General features: G+C 44.7%; 1 protein-coding gene across 1 annotated transcript in view; it reads left to right on the top strand.

Moving 5' to 3' along the window:
- prtga (protogenin homolog a (Gallus gallus)) overlaps positions 1–16,965 on the top strand; it is a 36,343-nt gene extending 19,378 nt beyond the window's left edge. The window contains exons 8-19 of the mRNA XM_030794110.1: positions 1,207–1,371; positions 2,429–2,734; positions 4,320–4,508; positions 11,127–11,222; positions 11,774–11,963; positions 12,200–12,327; positions 13,788–13,958; positions 15,320–15,499; positions 15,805–15,928; positions 16,111–16,252; positions 16,347–16,469; positions 16,615–16,965. Coding sequence (XP_030649970.1) covers positions 1,207–1,371; positions 2,429–2,734; positions 4,320–4,508; positions 11,127–11,222; positions 11,774–11,963; positions 12,200–12,327; positions 13,788–13,958; positions 15,320–15,499; positions 15,805–15,928; positions 16,111–16,252; positions 16,347–16,469; positions 16,615–16,965 — 2,165 coding nt within the window. The remainder of the gene's footprint in view (positions 1–1,206; positions 1,372–2,428; positions 2,735–4,319; positions 4,509–11,126; positions 11,223–11,773; positions 11,964–12,199; positions 12,328–13,787; positions 13,959–15,319; positions 15,500–15,804; positions 15,929–16,110; positions 16,253–16,346; positions 16,470–16,614) is intronic.
- The last annotated feature ends 3,448 nt before the right edge of the window (positions 16,966–20,413 follow it).

Genomic DNA, 20,413 nt, shown 5'->3' with positions numbered 1-20,413 from the left:
ACTCTCGCAGAATGCCAGGCCATTTATGATGGACAAGAATGGACGGGGGGCAGAACGCAGGGTGTTTGGTGTCGCAGGCAGAATGCTTCGGAAGTAAACGGGGAGCCATTGAAAGGAAGCACTAATTAGGCTGTGTGTTGGAGTGTGCTAATCCAACACTGGAGATTTTGTCCAAGGGCCTTCACTTTGGGGAGGGGGTGGGTGGGGGGGTAGTTGGGGAAGGGGGTTGGAGGGGGGTTTAGGCGTAGATTGGCCTGGAAGGCAGGCTTTGTCTCCTTTAAAAAATTAAAAAAAAAAAAAAAAAAAAAGCAAAGGAAAGGGGAAAGAAAAGGGCAGTCAGAGCTTTGCATTCAACTGCAGAACAACGCCTTTTCTGTCCTCGCTCAAGTATCTTGTTTACTGGGTCAGAAATCGGGGCCCGGCGAATTTTTTTAGCGTGTAGAGTCTACAAGTGAGTCTTTTGTGAAACCTTTCTAATCTGGGCTAATTAAAGCGCTATCAGGTGTGGTCGTCACTGTGGGAAAGCAGGAGTGTGGAATTTGGCTTCGGCAGTGTTGATGGCGTTGTCAGCTGAAGGGGCCGGAACCAGTTTGATTGAGTTGACACTTCCACTGTATGGCGGTCCACCATCTCAATAGCTTTGGCCACTCGTAGTGAAAGACTCTGTGTCAAATTAATCTGGAAAAATCAAGAACTTCAGCAAAAAGTGTATGGTGGAGTGGCAGGAGGGGGAGGGGGGGGGGGGGGGGCGTCTTCACTAAGCCATTATGTTCTAATTAGCCTTCACAAAGGGGAAAAATTGTTTCAGGGCAGATATGGAAGCTCAGAGATTTTCATCTCAGGCTCTGCATGTACAATGCATACACAGGCTTGGTTAATACAGGCCTTTTGTCAGTTAATGCATCTAAGCCCTTTCACTGAATGGAGTTCTTGTCAAACATGTATATTGTTGAATTCTTAGAACTGCTGGCCGCTGACTGTCATTGGTAGCAGTTAGAGTGACAGCTGTAGGGAACAATGAATACAAAAAGGCTCATATGTACACAGTTTATGATTGACTTGGGGACCCAGAGTAGGTTCTCGGTATGTGAAAATGGTACACTATTCCACTACATTGTCTGGTTTGTCAAAAAAGTCTGACCCTCACAGTTTTCGTTTAATCTGACTCTCTCTCTCTCTCTCGCTCTCTATCTCTCTATCGCACAGGTTTGAACAACGAGGAGTATCAGGTTGTCATCGGTAACGATACCACGCGTTACATCATCGACGATCTGGAACCAGCGAGAAACTACACTTTTTACGTCGTGGCCTACATGCCCATGGGAGCGAGTCGCATGTCTGATCACGTCATCCAGCACACGCTCGAGGATGGTGAGTCAAAGCGTGCCCGCCCGCCCGAGAACCCGCCCGATTCTCTTGCCTCTCTCAGTAACGCTCGGATCTGAGCGAATTGTTGTTGTATCTGTAAGAGACGACTTTGTCGACACTCTTTTGATTGTAATGAAGCGTCCCATTTGTAAGTCATATGTAAGGAAGGTGACAGGGCTGACGTCCCGCTCTGTTATCGCCTGCCCTGACTTACTGCGCCTAATGATTTTTCTGTGTGACTCCCTGATCTCTGAGGGATTATGGGTGAGTGAATGAGTGCTCTCTGAGTTCAAGGAGAGACATGTCCTTAGTCTGTTAGTTAGAAAAAAAAAAGACGGGAAAAAAAAAGGAAAAAAAAACAGAGTTCCTGGTGCCCTCATCCTTTCTGACTGTAGGTCAAAGGGTACAGTTCTCTTTCAGTGTGACCCGGGATGTTTAATTATGGTATATGACCAGCGTTTCACTGGGGGGAACAAACAAACTGTCTATCCTGAGAAACACAACAAAGGGCCTCAGTGCTGAGCTGAGAGAAGATTAAAGGGCTTTCTTTGGTTAATCATTACACAGTTTGATATTAACACGCTTTTCACCTCAACACAGCTTTGCCTCTTCTCTTCCAATACTGACCATTATTTAACCTCAACCAGCCTCTTGTTAACTGCCTCTCATGTAGTGCTACTAATGCAGCTGTGGTTAGTTACGGGAATAACAATGTCCAGCCTTTTGCCCCATGAAAAACTGTGAGTAGGCTACATGAAATTTTATGCTTAAAAAGGATGCCTACACGGTGTCTTTTTCATCAGTTTTGACTGATCGCTGATTGTTTCTTCTACCCTGTTTTGTAAATCGTAACTAAAAATGTAGCTGAGTTTGCATAGAGTAGTGACGTCCTACAAATTACTATTGTCTGTTCAGTGTGGGACTGAACTTCTTTCTGTTTCATTCTGTCTCTTTTTTCTCTCTTTCTGTCTCTCATTTCCTCTGTCACTCTCATGCTCTTTCTCTTGTTCTCTCTCCCTTTCTCTCTCTCTCTGTCTCTCTCTCTCTCTGTCTGTCGTAGTGCCTTTGCGTGCTCCTGAGCTCAGTCTGACCAGCCGCAGTCCCACGGACATCCACGTCTCCTGGCAGCCTCTGCCGGCCAAGCTGAGCCGCGGCCGGATTTCGGCGTACCGCATCTCTTACCGCACCAGTGCGGACGGGGCCGTCTCCCAGCTGGAACTGCCCGGCGAGCAAACCCGGCACCTCCTGGAGGACCTGCAACCCGATACCATTTACCTCGTCCGTATTGCTGCAGCGACTAGCGTGGGCTGGGGGGAGCAGTCCGCGTGGACCTCTCACCGCACACCCAAGGCCTCTAGCACCAAAGGTGATTTGGCACAGTTACACAGTTAATGTTTAGATATATAGATACAGTCATTTATACTTACAACTGGTTTTTATTCATTCATTTATATTTCTGTTAACAATACCCAGAGGCTGACACCTGTTTACATAGGTATTCTATAATGTGTTCATTTGATGAACAAAAACCTTGTTTCAAAACACTTTCATAAACTGCAGCTTTTTTTGTTTTGTTTTGTTTTGTTTTTGCTGCTTTGGTTTGAAATTGGACCCCATAAAGCTTTGTACCTCCCTAGACTAGATATATTGTGTATTGATGAGTTTTACACAGAGCTGAATAATGTTTAAACCTGCTCTCTGGCTGTAAGCCATGGCTGTGAGTGTGAGGTAGACACATGAGAGGAGTTCGGTCTGATAATCTTGTTAAGGCATTGCGTTTGTTACTCTACGACCTTTGACCTGCACTGTCAGGAACATGGGAATAGCCTTTGTCATGGGTCAAAGGGAGAGAGAGAGAGAGAGAGAGAGACAGTCAGGCCTCTGGGTGTGGGAGAATACAGTGCCGCTCTGTTGTGGTCTTCTGGGGCTGGACAGAGGGGGGAGGGGAGACCAGGAAACCCTATTGGTTGACACACAAAAGAACATCCTTTGCCTTTGATTATTCAAACCCAGGTACTAGTGGGATACCTGCCTGACGAGATGAGAAGGGTCTTTGGTCTAGACCCACAAGCTGTGCACCTCAGCGTTTATGTCAGTGACTGTTGTCTACATACAGGTCTCTATGAGGGGGACCCTGTGTGAGGGCCTGCTCTTTCCGTCGAAAGACCTGACATTGGGGTAGAAAGCTCTTCTGTTAACAAAGAGCAAGTCTGTATCAGATCTGTATCAGATTTCACTTAAATAGGTTTAAACACGTTTGTGGTGGATGCCTGTCAGAACTGAAGCATGCCAGTCAAAAACAAGTTTTTTTTTTTGTTTTTTTTTTTCTGACAGAATTCCTGGAAACGTTGACCTCTCTGCCTTGTATTTATATGTATACAGTAAAATGTACATAGGAGGTGAAACGTGTGTGTCTCTCTTTAAAGCATTGCTGCTCCTCCACTGTGCAGCGTTCAGCTGGACTGACTCAAGACATGTTGACCGGTTACACACTCAGCTAACCTGTATCGAATTATCCCAAGATTCACCGAGTGAATCATTTACTTCTGCACAGAAAGATATTCAGTTCGTTTTTTAGGGAAGCTGTCCTCATTGTCCTGACAATTACCATAATCAGATTTAGATGGATATTTTTCATGAAGATGTATGTATTTGTAACACATGTATTTGAAAGGAGATTTCTGTATTGATTACTTTCTGTCTGTGTGTGTGTGTGTGTGTTTGTGTGTGTGTGTGTGTTTGTGTGTGTGTTTGTGTGTGTGTGTTTGTGTGTTTGTGTGTGTGTGTGTGTGTGTGTGTTTGTGTGTGTGTGTGTGTGTGTGTGTGTGTGTTTGTGTGTGTGTGTGTGTGTGTGTGTGTGTGTTTGTGTGTGTTTGTGTGTGTGTGTGTGTGTGTGTTTGCGTGTGTGTGTGTGTTTGTGTGTGTGTGTGTGTGTGTGTGTGTGTGTGCAGTGCCTCTGGCTCCAGAGCTTCAGCTGGAGCCCCTGAACTGTACCACCATAGCCGTCCGCTGGCGTCTGTCTCCAGGCAACGCTGCCGGCGTGCAGGGCTACCGTCTGTTCTACCACGAGGAGAACCAGCCCGAGAGCGCCCCCATCCTGCTCCGCGCACAGGACAGCCAGCATACCATCGGAGGGTTGGGTGAGTTCCCTGACTTTGAAAGCACTTGGAAATCTCAGAACTCGTGCCCAGAGTCAGAACGGTGAAACAGGGGGACCAGAGAGAATTTTTTTTTAAAAACGATTTTTGTCCTGCTGCATGCCTGCTGTGGTCCACTGATAGCTAAACTGAAACAGTAACCTTCATTTGTTTAGGGTTTGAATGTGTGTGTTTGGTGCTCAAATAAACCAAACTTTGCTGTTCGGTCGCGGGCCTGTTGTTTATCTTTTGGTCTCTGAAAAGCCCAGTGAATTGAAGAGAATAACAAGAGAACTGCTAACAGCACCACTGACATCCAAACCTCAGGGCTGATGGATTGAACCTGTGTTTTCACACAACTTCGCTCTGAAAGACACCAATGTTAGCCCTTAACCCCCCCCACACCCCACCCCACCCCACCCCACCCCACTCCTCCCTACTCCCAAGCTGTCTTTATGACCCTAAGACCACTGGGTCTCAATGCGTGTCAGTCCATGACGGTCATTCAGAGAGGTGCTGTTCAAGTCTGAAGAATGGGAAAAGGGGCCTTTGGTCAGAGCCCTGCCCCCCCCAACCCCCAACCCCCCCCCCCCCCCCCTTTGCCTTTAAGGTCAGCTCAATTTTCACTGTGTTTGGGGATTGGTGGTGTTGGAAATCCCACATTGGCCCACTGGACAACTGACCATCTGTGGCCAAAGGAAGTCAGCCAGGTGGCCAGCAGCTGACGTTTAAATCGGTGGGCAGGGCTGAGGGCGGGGCCATGGAGAGAGTGGAGGAGGTAGGAAGAAACTTCTGGAAGAAACTCCCTGGGCTTTGGCTTCTTGGCTTTTTTGTTTGATAGTAATAAGCTAACTGAGAAGCAGTGTAGATGATCGTTAGGTGTTGGCAGTGGACTTTAAGGTCTTTTTAGTCACCTCACTGAAGTGTGTAAATTTGGTGAGAGTCTTAGACAAACAAACATGCTCTTCATAAATCAGTGCATTTGCGGCATTTCCACAAGGATAATGTTCAGAAATGGAAGACTGCAGTTACTTTTTGCAGCTCATAAAAATATGTGTTTCTGTACGTGCACACGCATACACACACACACACACACACACATACACACACACACACACACACACACACACACACACATACACATACACACATATGCACACACACGCAAGGTTTTTAATGTTTACTTTGAGCAAGGGTTTGCCCATAACAAGAGGGGGGTGAAAAGTTATTTGACCTGTGTTGTGTGCAGGAATGTTCTCAATCTCCAAACGCGGCCTGAGAAGTTTCTGCCCAGCTCCTGCGTGCTCCTCTCAGGTGGTCTTTGAGAGCGGGGTCTGAGCGTGTTTGGCGAAACCGGCCGGCGCTGCTGAGTTTTTAAGGCCTTTCCATTATTGTGGAGGAGATTTATGACGTGTTTTATGACCGCTGTGAGCCAGGCTGCTGGAAGAACCTCTACATCAAAGGCCCTCATTGTGTTACTGCTGTTTGACGGCCACAGTGACTGTTTACTGCCCCGTCAGTCATCCAAATTCATCTCCGCACCTCCACGGTTCCCTCTGTCATTCGCACGGCCTTTGGGATTGGCCTCCGTCCTGTGGGGACACTGACATGGGGGTGAAGTTGATTGAACGCACACCCTCTGAAAAGAAAGTGTGTATTTGGCTTTTTTTTTCTTTCATAGAAATGTATAGAGACGCAGCATCAGGCCCTGGTTTGATAGATTTTTCGAAGGGTTTAAAAGTCTTCAAACTCACAGATGACACCCTTAGGATAAACTCGTAAAGAGCGTTTTCTTGTAAAACCGATCCAGCGGAGAGCTCATTTACGCCGAGAGACTTCATTACTCCCGTCAGCCGAGATAAGAGTTGATCAAAAACTGGCATACAAAACGGTTTTTGTGTTGTTTAATATTCATGTAGCGCAACGTGTATTAGGTGTGTAAAAGGACACAATATGGAAAATTCGGCTTAGAACTCTTAGAACATCCCCCTCTGTCCGGAGTTTCCCCGTCGTCCGTTATCGGAGAGGATGAGATATTTACAGGGCCATAAAGGTGAAAGCCCCCTTTACAGTAATTGCTTTGTGTTAATACTCCTAATACCAGGGACTTTTAATTAAAACGGAGTGTTCACATCAATTTGGATCAGGTTTAATGTCCACTTTTGAGTGTAATGGAGTAGTTCCCCGGCTGGACGTGACCTCTGTGGAACAGAGGACTGTGGAAAGGGCATTTCCTTATCGATCCTCACTCAGCCATTGTTTGAGTGACAAACCATGACCTATGCGTCAGCAGAGACCTTTCTGTCGAACAGAAATTTTAAACGGGGGAGGGGGGGAGGTTAATATTCACAAGCATGTTAGAAGGATCTTTTTTTTTTTTTTTTTGGACTGACCCATTAATTTGCTTTGTGACCAATCTGAACAAGCCCAGAGCCACATGCTAATCAGTTTGAATGTATGGACTATGCCATAAACAGAGTATGATTCGATTACTGTTGAGTACTCAACTTTGAATTGTATTTATATGGAGACATCCAGAGACATGCCTATAATTGACATAAAAAAAATTCTGTTGTTAGCAGTTTTGTCTGTCACGAGTTTTGTCTGTAGTTTTCTAATCCATGTCAGTAGGGTGGGAAAAAAATTTGAAATGAAAAGTTTTACCATAAAAACAGCTTTGCGTACCATTCTGCTTGTATTTTGTCATGGAAACTCCTAGTTCTCCAAACATTCCTCTCTTGAGTTTTGTCGAGGTGGCTTTACAAACTGTTAGCTGAAATATCTAATGACTGGCAGCCCCAGACAGAGCAGGGAATGTGAGACTTTGTTAGAGAGAGAATGTTGAATGCTGAGGTGGCGCTGTGTTGAAATGGCCTTGTTTTGTTTTTTTGTTTTTTTTTGTTGATGTTGTTGTTTTCGAGAGGTGTGAAGGTCAAAAGTGCTTATTTCCATGAAAGACAACTAAATCCTATATGAATCACAATCACTCCTCTTGTCAGAGAAAACATACTAGTGTGCCAGTACAGCAGTGATAAATGGTCTCGTCATATCTGCACACAGAACACTTTTTAGGCATATAGTTACAGACACTCCAGTTGTGTCAAAGCCAACAGAAGAGAATATTACCCTGAGGTGTGTGTGTGTGTGTGTGTGTGTGTGTGTGTTGAGGCCTCTTGCGGGGCAGAAGACTCTCCTGTGTGATCTGCTCATGGCCAGTAAAAATCAGGTGACCACAGACACCTTAAGAATTTGTCTTTAGATACGACCTGGGCCATGTGATCTACAGCCCTGTGCAAAAAGCCCCTCGCCTTCTACCTGAACATACGCTGCATGTTTTCTGGTGTACCTCACGTTTTTGCATAAGATATGTTAATTTTTTTGTACAAGCGAGTTTTAGTACAATGACTTTGCCAAGGGGAGAACTACTCCATCGCACAATATTTGTCGTAGATGGAATGAAAAAAAAAACCCTCTCCGGACTTGCTGACTTATCCGTGTGTGTGTGTGTGCTTGTGTGTGTGTGTGGTGTTGGGTGTTGTTGAATGTCCAGGGGGCACCTCCTTTAAGCTGCCTTTATTGTGAGAGGCTACTGGAGCAGGCATGGCAGACTCTGCAAAGCAGAGAAAGGTGTGAGTACTTTTCTTATTTCACACCATAAGAAACAACGCCCCCCCCCCCCCACCCCAAAGCCCAAAACCCCTGTGCAAATGAAGAGCATGTGTATCAACCAAGACAGGTCCAACTTTTTATTTTAGCACCCTGAAACTATTCAAAGTTTGGTGTGAGGAAATCTTTTGGATTTGGTATAACCTTAAATATCTGTAGATGTGTCATATTTGGCCACAACAGGCTTGTTGTAGCTGTGTTGTTAATCTTGCTTGACTCCGTAACTTGTATGTTCTATGTGGTAAGTAACTTTTCCATTGTCTTTGTTCCTATGTGGTGGCATGATGGAATTGTGCGTCATCACCCTGTGATAGGTGGTTTTGTTGTTCTGCTTTGTTTTCTTTTTTTGGGGGGTTCTGGAGAATTCTTCTTTCCACCCCTCCCCCTCCCAAACAGTGACCGTATCCCCTTCTTCAGCAGGATTTGGCTTGCCCAGATTCCATGTCAGAGGTCACAGCCCAGATGTCAACCCCCTCCCCCAAACCTCTGGGCGGCATAATTACCACAGGCCATTGAGCTGTGAGGTTAGGAGACCCAGATCACTCCTCTAAAGAGTGGACATTTGGACACAACAAAGGGCCAGAAAAGTGTCCAGTTTGCCTTTAACTGGGGTTGCAGATCTGAAGCGATGAACTGGTCCTATGTTTGACATACTCTGTTAGAAATATATTATATTAGTGTTGTTATTACCATCACAAGCAGTTACCAAGTAGCCTAAAACCTGTAAATTTTTACTTAGTGATAAAAAAAAAGATTTATCTAAAAAAAAAACAAAAAAAAAACTATTTCTCTTTTTTCTCTATTGGTCTTAGAGGAAGTGAAAAAAACTGGCATATTTCTTGAATCTTTAAAAACAGTACCCTATGCTCTGCCAAGGCTGAGCCTCTGGAGTTTTAAGTTAGTTTCTGTCCTTCCCTGTCAGCTGAAATGGTTTCTTTATCTGCTCGTTCTAAAGGCTCAGGGCATGTGGGGCGGAGAGGGCTACGGCAGGCGAAAAAAAGGACCCACTCATATTCCACACCCGTGACCTGAGATTCTTTGAGAGTTTTATCTGGTCCTGACCTCTTGACCTCTGCCTGGCTCCATTGAGCCTCCTCAGGCTCTGGATCCCCCATGAGCATAAGCTCCACCCACCCTCACCCTCACCCCCACCTCCGCCCATGTTTGCCTCCCTGAAACTCCGCCTCCAACAACAACACTCTACCAGATCCTTGCACCAGAAAGCGTATTTAAAGCATTCGCATGGTACACATAGTTGTAGAGAGCTGAGGTATAATATATTAGACCCTGTGTAATATCTTTAGTTCTGATACTATTCATCATAACTGCTCACACATTAGCACTTATGGGACAGTGTGCTTAAAATAGATTGAAGCTGGCTGGAATCCGGTATGGGTCCTGTCAGGGGTGTCGCTATTGTTGTATTTTTTTCATCTTGTCACAACTGAAATTGTACTCTCTTGTAGCTTGATTGCGTTTGCAGCAGTCAGTATTGGCATGTTAATAATTTACAGACTCTGAAACTCCAGTTATGGTCAGTATACTGAGGGATATTAAGCCTTAATGTACACTTCATTGAAAAAAAAAACACTCATTGATTGTTCTATTCTGAGCTGCTGTCTATTCCTCTGAATATTTGTTTCTCACACTGCCATCTAGTGGCCGTTGTGAATAGTACAAGCCCCTCGAAACTCTCCACCAACAACATATCAGAGGCCTCCATTCACTGAGAGACAGACCAGAATTCTCTGGTCTGTCATCACATCCAAATTCTGTGTTAAAATTACATTCTGTTAACTGTCTAACACTGTCAGTCATTAGCTCCGTTAATACGGAGTTATGAGGAGCTGCAAATATGAATTCAGTACAATGAGAGAGCCGGGGCGCGTATGGTGCTACAATAACACTGAGTGACATTTGTGAAAATATTGAAGAGCTCAGACATTCCTAGGCGACGGCGAGTCATTAATCTGACAGACACCGAGCTGAAGGGTGCGTAAAGGTCCCTGTGACTATTTGTCTGCTTTGTGTGATGACATTTTGTCCTTAATTTACCCCGCCAAAGTTTGGCCCCCTTGGCGTCCCCTCATTTTTACAGAATGGTAATGAACCGACCCCGAATGGAAACTCGTAATGCGACGGCCACTGTCTCCAGCGTGTCGTAAAATCTCTGCATATGTTGGCTATCCGAACTAATTTCCACACAGAGGACAAGAGAGGAAGAAGATCATGTTGGGGAAGTTTAACCTCAGTCTAAATATCTTTAAGTCGTCAGTATTTCGTCAGTATTTTGTTGACCTGACTTGCAGATCTACTCTTTGGGGGGGTTTTGTTTTTCATCATTGTTATGCTGGTCAGTGACCTCTGGGAAGCCTATAAGGCCCCTGCTCTTTTTCCCATGAGCCTATTGTCCTCTGATTTACCCCCCCCCCACCCCATCCATGTCATGGTGCTGAAAGGGAAGCGACCGCTAGCCAGCGGCCATTCGCTGCTTGAGGGGCGGGGGAGGGGGGGTGGGGAATGTGGGTGCATTTTTTCTCCTCTGAGAATGGATGAACCACTGATGAATGAATGGTCGTCGTTAAACTGGTGCACCAGCCCTGGGTGAGGGGCAGGTAGTCAGGCAGGGTCCAATCAGACCCGGCAAAACTCCTTCCCCAGCACTCTGCGTCTGTCAGAGAGCGCCCACTTCTGTCCTATCCGTGACCTCACAAACCCCCCCACCCCCTACCCCGTCTGCTCCACACAGCACCTCACCCGCAATCGATACACTCACCGTTACGGAATTAGGGAGATACCCCGCTGACTCACGGCCAGTGACACGTCAGTAACATGTCATATAGGATAGCCGATGTATCAGATGTTCAGATGCCAGTTGTGCTGTGATCTTTGAAATGAGAACATTCGAAGAGCTCTTCTGACCTTCTGACTCATTCCCCTGTTCTCCCGCGACAGACCCGAGGAAGAAATATCACGTGAAGCTCCTTGCCTACAACTTTATGGGAGAAGGCTATCAAGCAGACCAGACTGTGAGCACTCCGGGGTGTGTCTGTAAGTGGGAGAAACTCTTTATCCAAGCCCCTCGAAACGGCGTTCTTTGAACTATAATCGTTCTAAGTTCCTGCGGTGCGAACACGTGAAAAAGGGGGTACTTTCTCCAACAGTTCTAAGAACTGTGGAAAAGTTCCTCCGGTGTGAAAGCGCCTATAGATGTAGTCACCATAGAGATGCTTTTACAGTATAATGTTGAAATGGTGAAACTGCAGACTAGAGTGCTGGTTTTTGATGTCCTTGTAGATGTAATAATCGTAGCGAAGCTTTACATTATAAGATCTAAGTGGTGAAACCACGGGACAGAATGTTGTATATTGTTGTCTGTGTACATCTAATAATCGTATAGATGCTGTCATATTATTATGTCTCTATGGTGAAGCCACGTAGTAGAATGTAATGAACTGTTGTCTTTGTAGATCTAGTAATCACAGAGATGTTGTTCCGTTACAGTGTAATAATGCTGAACCCACAGTATACGTCATGTTTACCGTTGTTATTCATGTGAGCGTACAAACTAATAGAAACACGTTTTTTGTTTTGCGTCTCAGCGGTTCGCGATCGCCTAGTCCCTCCGCCTCCGCCGCCTCATCACGTTTACGCCCAGACCAACAGCTCGTCCTCCGTGCACCTGCACTGGGGCCGCCCGGCCTTCATCACGGGCCAGGCTGCCGTAAACTACACCGTCCGCTGTAACCCAGTGGGTCTCCAGAACGCCTCTCTGGTTCTTTACCTGCAAACGTGAGTACTCCTGTCATTCTTTCTCAGGCAATGAATTCAAAACAGGAATAAATACAAATACAAATGCAAATACAAATACAAATACAAATACAAATAAAAATATAAATACAAATATAAATATAAATATAAATACAAATATAAATATAAATATAATTATAAATATAAATAAAAATATAAATCTCTCAGTAGATATAAATACATTGTTTCCATTGCTGCTGTGGCTTCAATTTTTACAGGTCTGAGCAGAGTCTTCTAGTAAAAGACCTGGATCCCAACACCCGCTATGAGTTTGCTGTTCGCCTGCATGTGGACCAGCTCTCCAGTCCCTGGAGTCCAGTTGTATATCAGACCACTCTCCCCGAAGGTGAGCACGCACACGCATACACTTCGCTAAAAATAACGGTGCGTTTTGCAGAACTGTGACACAGACAGTTACTGGAAAATGCACCTATTTCAGACTGTTTACTAACCACGGTGCTGGCTTTAAACAGGTGCTCGCAGTCAGAGCTTGTGTAAATCTGGGCGTCTTTCCTGTTAACATGGCAAGCCCTGGGTGTTTCTGTCACTTTCTGTCCATCCTGTTTTGCCTTCTTTACCCAGGGGAGGGTGTGTCCTGTCTGTTACACAGTACTGACAGTTTAGCACGTGTTGGGGGCATTACAGATACCATATTACAGGCTTGAGTTGTGTCTCGTTTTGACAGAATCAGCTTAATGCAGTAACTCTCTCATTTCTGTGATGGCCCATTGTCACCCCTGTTAAATTACCCAGTGTCTTTTCCTTGGAGAATATGAACAAAGACACTTCAGTAATAGCTGCTGACCTGAGGGGATGTATTCTAATTTTAAGTGTTATTTCCGTTTAGTTTCACCTTCCGGTTTGAAGGAGCTGTCTCAGTGTCTGTTATGTAATCACTCTGCCGTGTGATGACAGATTGTCTGACAAGCACACTGCTACACATAAACTTTACCCTATTCCAGAAACAGCTACTGTGAGTGTGTGTTTAGGATATGTTTAGCATTTAGGATAAGAAACAACTGGAGAGAGATGTTTGCTCTCTCTCTCTCTCTCTCTCTCTCTCTCTCTCCTCTGTCTCTCTCTCTCTCTGTCTCTCTTTCGCTCTCGCTCTCCCTCTCTCTCTGATGGTTGTTAATTTGGGTTTGGTTGCACTCAGACACGTACTCATTAAACGCTGCCAACAACTCGGATTTGAAAAGCTGCCACTTCACAGGGGTCTGACAATGAGTTTCACTTCCTCCTCTCTCCTGGGTGTCTGCTGCTGAAATGAGAGAGAGAGAGAGAGGGAGAGAGAGAGAGAACGAATGAAGTGCCACAGTGCGTGAACTGATTGCTCTCTCCTGATCGTTCTGTGTGCTTAGAGTTTAATGTCACTTTTGTACATTCTCATGTGAAAGGGATATAAATGTGTTTCGAGTCCTTGACAATGAAGACAGAGCCTCATTTCCTGTCAACTTATCGGCTTAACCATTTGTAAGACACAAGCATGTTTGTTGAAGCGAGACAAACACATATAGTTCCTGAAATTCACTTGCAGGTTACTTGAATTTGTTCATACGGTTGCCCTGTGTTGTATTGCACTCTGTTCTATTCTATTCTACTGTGTTGCGTTGTGTTGCGCTGTGTTGTGTTTTGTTGTGTTGTGCTGTGCTGTGCTGTGTTATGCTGTGCTGTGCTATGTTGTGTTGTGCTGTGCTGTGCTGTGCTGTGCTGTGCTGTGCTGTGTTGTGCTGTGCTGTGTTGTGTTGTCTTGGTGCATTTGTCCTGTCTGATACTGATAGACACCTCTCTCTTGTTTTTCACCAGCTCCTACCCAGCCACCGTCTGGAGTGAAAGTGACCCTGATTGAGCATGACACAGCATTGGTGTCGTGGAAACTTCCAGATGAGCCCAATGTGGCAGTGACTCGCTACACAATCCTGTACGCCTCACGCAAGGCCTGGGTGGCCGGGGAGTGGCAGGTGCTTCACAGGGAAGGTGAGTGAGAAAGAGAGAGAGAGAGAGAGACAGAGAGAGAGAGAGAGACAGAGAGAGAGAAAGAGAGAGAGAGAGAAGGAGAGAGACAGAGAGAGTGAGAGAGAGAGAGACAGAGAGAGAGACAGAGAGTGAGAGAGAGAGAGAGGAGGAGAGAGAGAGAGACAGAGTGAGAGTGAGAGAGAGGAAAGAGTGAATGTGAGGGATGGGAGTGCCATTAAATGTCCACAGGGAACACTCCTTACACCTGCCCTGCCCCCCACCCCCCCTCCTCTGCTCATTGGAAATCAATATCCAATTTCATCCTCCAAACCCAGTCTGTATTCATCATTCATCCATTGTCTTTCCCCTTTATGCGTAGACCACCGAGACGTTAAAAAGTATTGTACTCTAGGCCTGATGTTCCTTTTGTCTCAGAGGCTCTCCAATGAAGGGCAGAAAATTCTATTCTTGATTTGAGATCAAACAGAAATGCTGTAAACCACAAATCTAAGAAAAATCATATATCACTTTCAAAGCCCAGTTTTATATTTACAGCACGCACCTTGGAACACTCGTGAGTACGGTGACAGGATACGGTATTACACCAACCTCACTTCATCAGTGTGCAAGTTAAAAAAAAAAGTAGTGATTCTTGAAATAGTTTGAGTGACTTTCAGAACTGCAGGTAACAAACAACAGCACGTACAGCAAATGCCAGGCTGCTGCCAGTCTCACACCCCTAGAGCTCTGTGTGTGTGTGTGTGTGTGTGTGTGTGCGTGTGTCTGTGTGTGTGTGTATGTGTGTGTATGTGTTTGAGTGTGTGTGTGTGTGTTTGTGTGTGTGTGTTTGAGTGTGTGTGTATGTGTGTGTGTTTTGTAATTGATAGCAGATGACTTCTGAAAATGTAAGGCATTTGAGGCATTACTCCTAAGCCACCATAGAGGAGGTCAAATGTTAGAGTGCTCACAAAACCCTCCTGCTTGGCTCTGGCCTCCCTTCTCTGTAAATCACGCCCGTGCCTTCGACAGTTATGACTCCTGGCAGCGGTAAAGCCAGGAACTGGGTGGTATGGCAGAATAGAAATGGGTACAGCCTCTAACCTTTGACCCTACCTTCTCCTGCTTCCAAAACGGCACCTCCTCTGCTCCGAGTCTGTTTTACTCACCCCTGTCGTAACTCTCTGCTTCTGACGGATTAGGAGAAGTGTTGGATGGGTGGAGGTGTCAAATAAGCCTCCCTCCAGCACTGAGTGTGTGAGAGTAGGAATCATTTTTGCTTGTATGCTTGTAGGTTGATAATCACCGAGGCAAGTAAACTGTTTTAAAGTGAGCCCTGTCTTGGCGTTTAGGAGCAGTGATTAAGCTCTGGGTTTCGATTTCAGGGAGCATCACCATGGCCCTGCTGGAGAATCTACAGCCCGGAAACATCTACCTTGTCAAGGTGTCGGCCTCCAACGAAATGGGAGACGGCCCGTTCTCGACCGTGGTGGAACTGGCGGTGCGCACCGGTGGGTCGTCAGACCGACGTTCCGGCCCCTCGCACAGCTCTGCTCGCGCCACAGGTCGGTTTGAAAAACCTTTTTTTCCCCATCTTTTTCATCGTTACAGCGCCCCCTAGTGTACGGCCTGTGTCGTCATTAGAAGGATGCTTTGCTTATGCATCAGTTAGCATTGTAGATGTGTCGTGACTGCTCCAGGTGTGCTTGGCCAAACCTAAACTCAATACCTTGACCTTAAGCCTTCGGGTTGCTTAAGTTTCTGCTGCATTATTAACAGTGTAATCCGAGCCAGCTGATTTGAATGTAACCTCTTGCAAAGGGGATTTGTCTCTGACGCTGGAGGATTTCTGACTGTTTTTGTCTTGCAGTGTTCTCTGATGGGTTTTACCACCTGGATCAGAGGTCAATGAGTGGCATCATCGTGGGGGTGTGCATCGCCTTAACCTGCATCATCATCTGTGCCTTGGTCCTCATCTGCAGGGGCAAAGCCAGGTGAGCCTTCTCGTATTTCTCGACACAGTTTTAGTTTGCTGACAGGCTTTAAACACACTTTGGCTCCTCGGAAACCAGAGGGTCCTAAAGGATATAATGTTAGAGTTACGTGTTGTTTAGTAAATGTACCTTTTGGATACAGTTCCATTTGATTTGATTTGATTTGATTTGATTTGACACAGGAAATCCTGTACAACTAAAACTGTCAGGCAAGGAGGGGATCAGGCTCCTCCCACAACTGTCCACCTGACCAATGAAAATCAAGCGGAGAATGCTGAAGTCATGGTTCCCATGATGAGAGGAGAACACTTCATCGATGCAAAGGTAAATTTGTCACTTCTCTCTATTTTTGCATCATAGAAAAGTAGAAGTGTTAACCCTTTGTCATTCTCATCCATATTTTTTTTTTATGTTATAGGGTGGAACAGATCTAATCATTAACAGCTATGGCCCAGTCAAGCCTACGACTAACAAGAAGGCTAAAAAGAAATGGCTTTTCTTCAATAAGGAAGACAAACAGAGAGGCCAGGTAGTACAGAGCGCATAAACAAGCATGAACGCAGCTTGCTCATCATTCCTGAAAACATTTAACGTATTTTTTTTTTAGATTTAATGCGTTGACTGTGTTTTCTTGGTCAAACCCATTCTCTCTCACGTCTGTCCGCCGTGATGTTCAGGTTGGGAAGAGGGACCATAGCACGTGCTCCTGTCAGCCAGGCGCCGCGTTGTTGCGCTATAAAGACGAGTCGCCGCCCTCCGCCCTCCAGCCGGATTCTACTCACATCCTGTTCGAGACGCCCGGCGACTCGGAGGGCTCGCACACCAGCGAGGGCAGCCACGAGACGGGCGACTCGGGTCGGTACTCTCACGACGAGACGGAGGCGACCGGCCCGCCCTCCGGCCCGGGCAGCCGCCCCGCGTCCCTGGGGGCCGAGGACGGCGAGGGCGTGGAGGAGAGCCCCGCCCGTCACGCCCACCCCGCGGTCGAGATCGGACGGGTCGCGCTCGAGCCCGGTCAACAACAGGAGCTGCAGTGACAGCAGGCCTGTGAGGAGGTCCAGGCTTCTCCTCCCCCCTCTCTAGCTCTTCCATACTGACCCCACAACCCCCCCCCCCCCCCCCCCCCCCCCCCCAAGCCTTCCTGCTCCAGTGGACTATGAGTCGGAAGGCTGTCTGGAGTGGCTCTGAAACAACAAGCTCTTCTCTCTGAAGACGTTCTTTCAGCGCCCTCTTCTAATGAATGTGATCTCTTTTTTTTTTCTTTTCAATTCCTTACGTTTTAATTCTGTGTGCGTGTGTGTGTGTGTGGGTGTGTGTGTGTGTACGTGCGTGTGTGCACATGCGTGATTGTGTGTTCAAAAACGAAAATCTCACCCACCGTGAATGTTTCAAAAAGATTATCAGAAAAATGTGAAATGTGACTGTTACGCTTTTTTTTCTGACGAGTTATTTAAGAGAGTTTATCACTGGAGCAAAAAGAGGAGAGCTGACCTCTCTTTGCTTATAATCTACCTCAGTCTGCCTGCTGGAAGACTCCTACTCTATATTTAATAGCTACTTATACATAAGTTATGTAATGTGTCTTCTCATTGACATGACAGATGATACTTCCTGATAGCAATAATTTGCTCCTGTTAGATTAGAGTTGTCGTATGTTTGTTCATATTCGTTTTTTCCATTTGTTTAGTTTAGTTTGTTTTGTTTGTATTGTTTTCGTCTCGAAGTTTGAGGTTATAAGGGCACAGGGTCTTTGACTTGTCTTTAGTTGTTTTTGTTTTTTTTTGTTCTCTCTCAGTATCACAGTATACGCCCCAGGTTACGCAAGTCTTCAGCTTTCGACAGAACATTTGACTGCAGAATTTAATTTTCACCAAAAATACACACCAAAAAAAAACAAAACAAAACAAAAAAAAACTAAAGAAAGTCAGATATTTGTTTGTGTACTTGTGCCCTTACAGTCTCTCTTTCATACTACCTCATTTTAAAGCTCTGTTTGTATCATTGTGTTTTGATTTTTCCTAAGCTCAGGGAACAAGGTTAAGTACATTTGAAAAGCCATGTAAAGTGCGATGTTACATGGTTGATTGACAGGGTATCTTGTGTGTGCTTAGCTGTTCGTCTGTACAGCGGTTGCCATGGACGTATTCTGAATGTTTCTGTAGAATTTTGTGCCAGTGCTGGTTCAGAGACTCCAGATACCCTCTTCAGAGGTGGAAAAAAAAACAAAACAACAACTTAGGAGGCGCAGGAGTTAACGTGTCTGTGTTAGGGTAGATTTTGAGTTCTGAGTTAATTTCATTCATTTTTTTTGTTCATTCTTTTGTTTGAGGACCTATCAAAAAAATGCTCGTATTGATGCGTCATACAGCGAACCTTAAAAGCTTTATAAATGGCCTTAGTGTGAGAAGAGGTCTTCAGATGGCAGAGACAGAGATAAAAATATTGTATTGTCTGGTTAATCTGATATGATTCTCTTTAGCACACAGGGATGTGAGAGGAGTGAGGTATGATTGTTGCGAAAGCCAAAAGAATTGAATCAATGAAATGAAAGTGAGGAATGGAGCGAATACCAAAAAAAAAAAAACCCTTCTACCTCCAAAGATATATATATTTTTGTCGACGAATTTGTGCTACTGAGTACACATTCTAGTTAGTTTTTGTTCTTTGAATAGTTGATACGATTGCAGAATAGATACAAGAGTTTAGCACTTGTCTTTCAGATTAGATTTGGTTTCTAGGTGAACAACTCATGTGCAACGGTGACCAAAAAAAAATGCTATCATCCAAAGAAATTGTATGCTCCTTCATTTAGTTTTCAATCTTTTTTTTTTCGCTGGTCCTTGAGATGACAGGATGACGAGGCTTTTCCTCAAACTAGACCAAAGACTCTGGAATCTTCTGGCTCAGCTGAGATGCTGCTTTTGTTTTGCCTTGCACGCTTGTGCCACCCTCACCCGCTCTGTAACCAGTCTGAGTCGAGACGCGGGCAACCTCTCACAAAGTGCTCCCAGCACGTAGGACGATAGGAATCAAAAAAGTAGTCGATTTCACCGCACGCTAACCAAGTAGCTCCGTTATTGGTTTCCCTCAGGAGATTTTCTTTCTAGCGCGGTTGGATGCATTTGTAATCTAGGTGAAAAATGATATAAACAGAGATATATGTTTAAGAAATATATATATATATATGAAAAATATAAATATATACTCATCAGCATCCTGTGTTGCAAGGAAAAAATTCTCTTCAATCAGCGGGAAACCAGTGGGTCATGGGTGACCTGAAAACTGCCTGAATCAAAGTGACACAATCAGCCTTACTTTTTCTTTTAAAGCAAACAATGTAAACCAAAGAATAGAGTCACCGTTGCACATTTAAGCAACTCTAATGTAGCCTTATATTTGTGCATGATTTGGCGATTTTAATTTTTTTTTTTTTTTTTGGCATTTCCAAACTTGTTTAAAAACCTATATCCATGTTTAGGGTTCAGTGACTTCTTTACAAAATGATGTCTGAAAACCAAAAGTAAATGCTAGTGCTTTTGTGAATGTTTTATTTTCTCCCTCATGAGAACCAAAGACAATTGATATTAAAGTGGCAGATTTTTTAAAAACCTTTTCTCACTGGAGGAGAAATTTATGTTGTCGTTTATTTCAATTTTTTTTTTTTTTTTTTTTTTAAGAAAGGATCTGACTGAATTTGTTATTGTTTGTTTTGTTCAGAGATGCCTAAAACATTGATGTTTGGAAACAGTGTGATTCACCTCAGTGTTGTGGAGAAGTGTTAATCTGGAAAGCTGTGTTAAACTGTTAGAATTCATATTGTATATGGAATTTCAGTTTGTTTTTGCTTTTTTTAATGTTTCGTTTTAATTTTCTGCATATTGTGTACGATCCACTGCTAAGCTCTCATAACTTCACAATTACAAAGACCCCCATGTTTGATTGAGCACATGAAAATGAAAGAAAATACAGAGAGAAAATATATTTATTCAGTCTTGATTTAAAATGTACAATTTTACTACACTACACAGAGATACATTTGCCCATTTCCCATAGTCATTCCACCAGCTGACATTAGAGCTATAAACCCAGCAAACACTGTGAAGTTGTAGTATCTACAAAACCTAGTGTTACACGGTGTGCAGAAACGGTGATGCAGGATTAACTTTATATGCCTCTGAATTTTCAGTAATAGTTGTTATTTTCACTTTTTTGTTTGTTATTTTTAAAAATGTTTTTGTTTTTCTGGTCCTTATTGTTTAAAGGGATGAAGTAGATGGCTCAGCAAACTTTGGTTTTCTAATGGGCGGGGCTAACTCTACTTCTAGCGCCACTGTGTCCAGTAAGGGTTTCGGTACCTGCAGCTGCCGTCGCTGGACAGCTATGGGTCATACAAAGCTGTACTCAGGGGAACCCATAGCTGCCTCTGTCTGGCGACAGTACGTGCAGGAACAAGCCCTGAACTGAATGTATCTTTTGTAATTACTG

The sequence above is a fragment of the Chanos chanos genome, chromosome 2, assembly GCF_902362185.1.
Source record: "Chanos chanos chromosome 2, fChaCha1.1, whole genome shotgun sequence".
NCBI classification, from domain to species: domain Eukaryota; kingdom Metazoa; phylum Chordata; class Actinopteri; order Gonorynchiformes; family Chanidae; genus Chanos; species Chanos chanos.
Note: the sequence above shows the minus strand (reverse complement) of the source record. Positions and strands in the feature narration are given on the sequence as shown.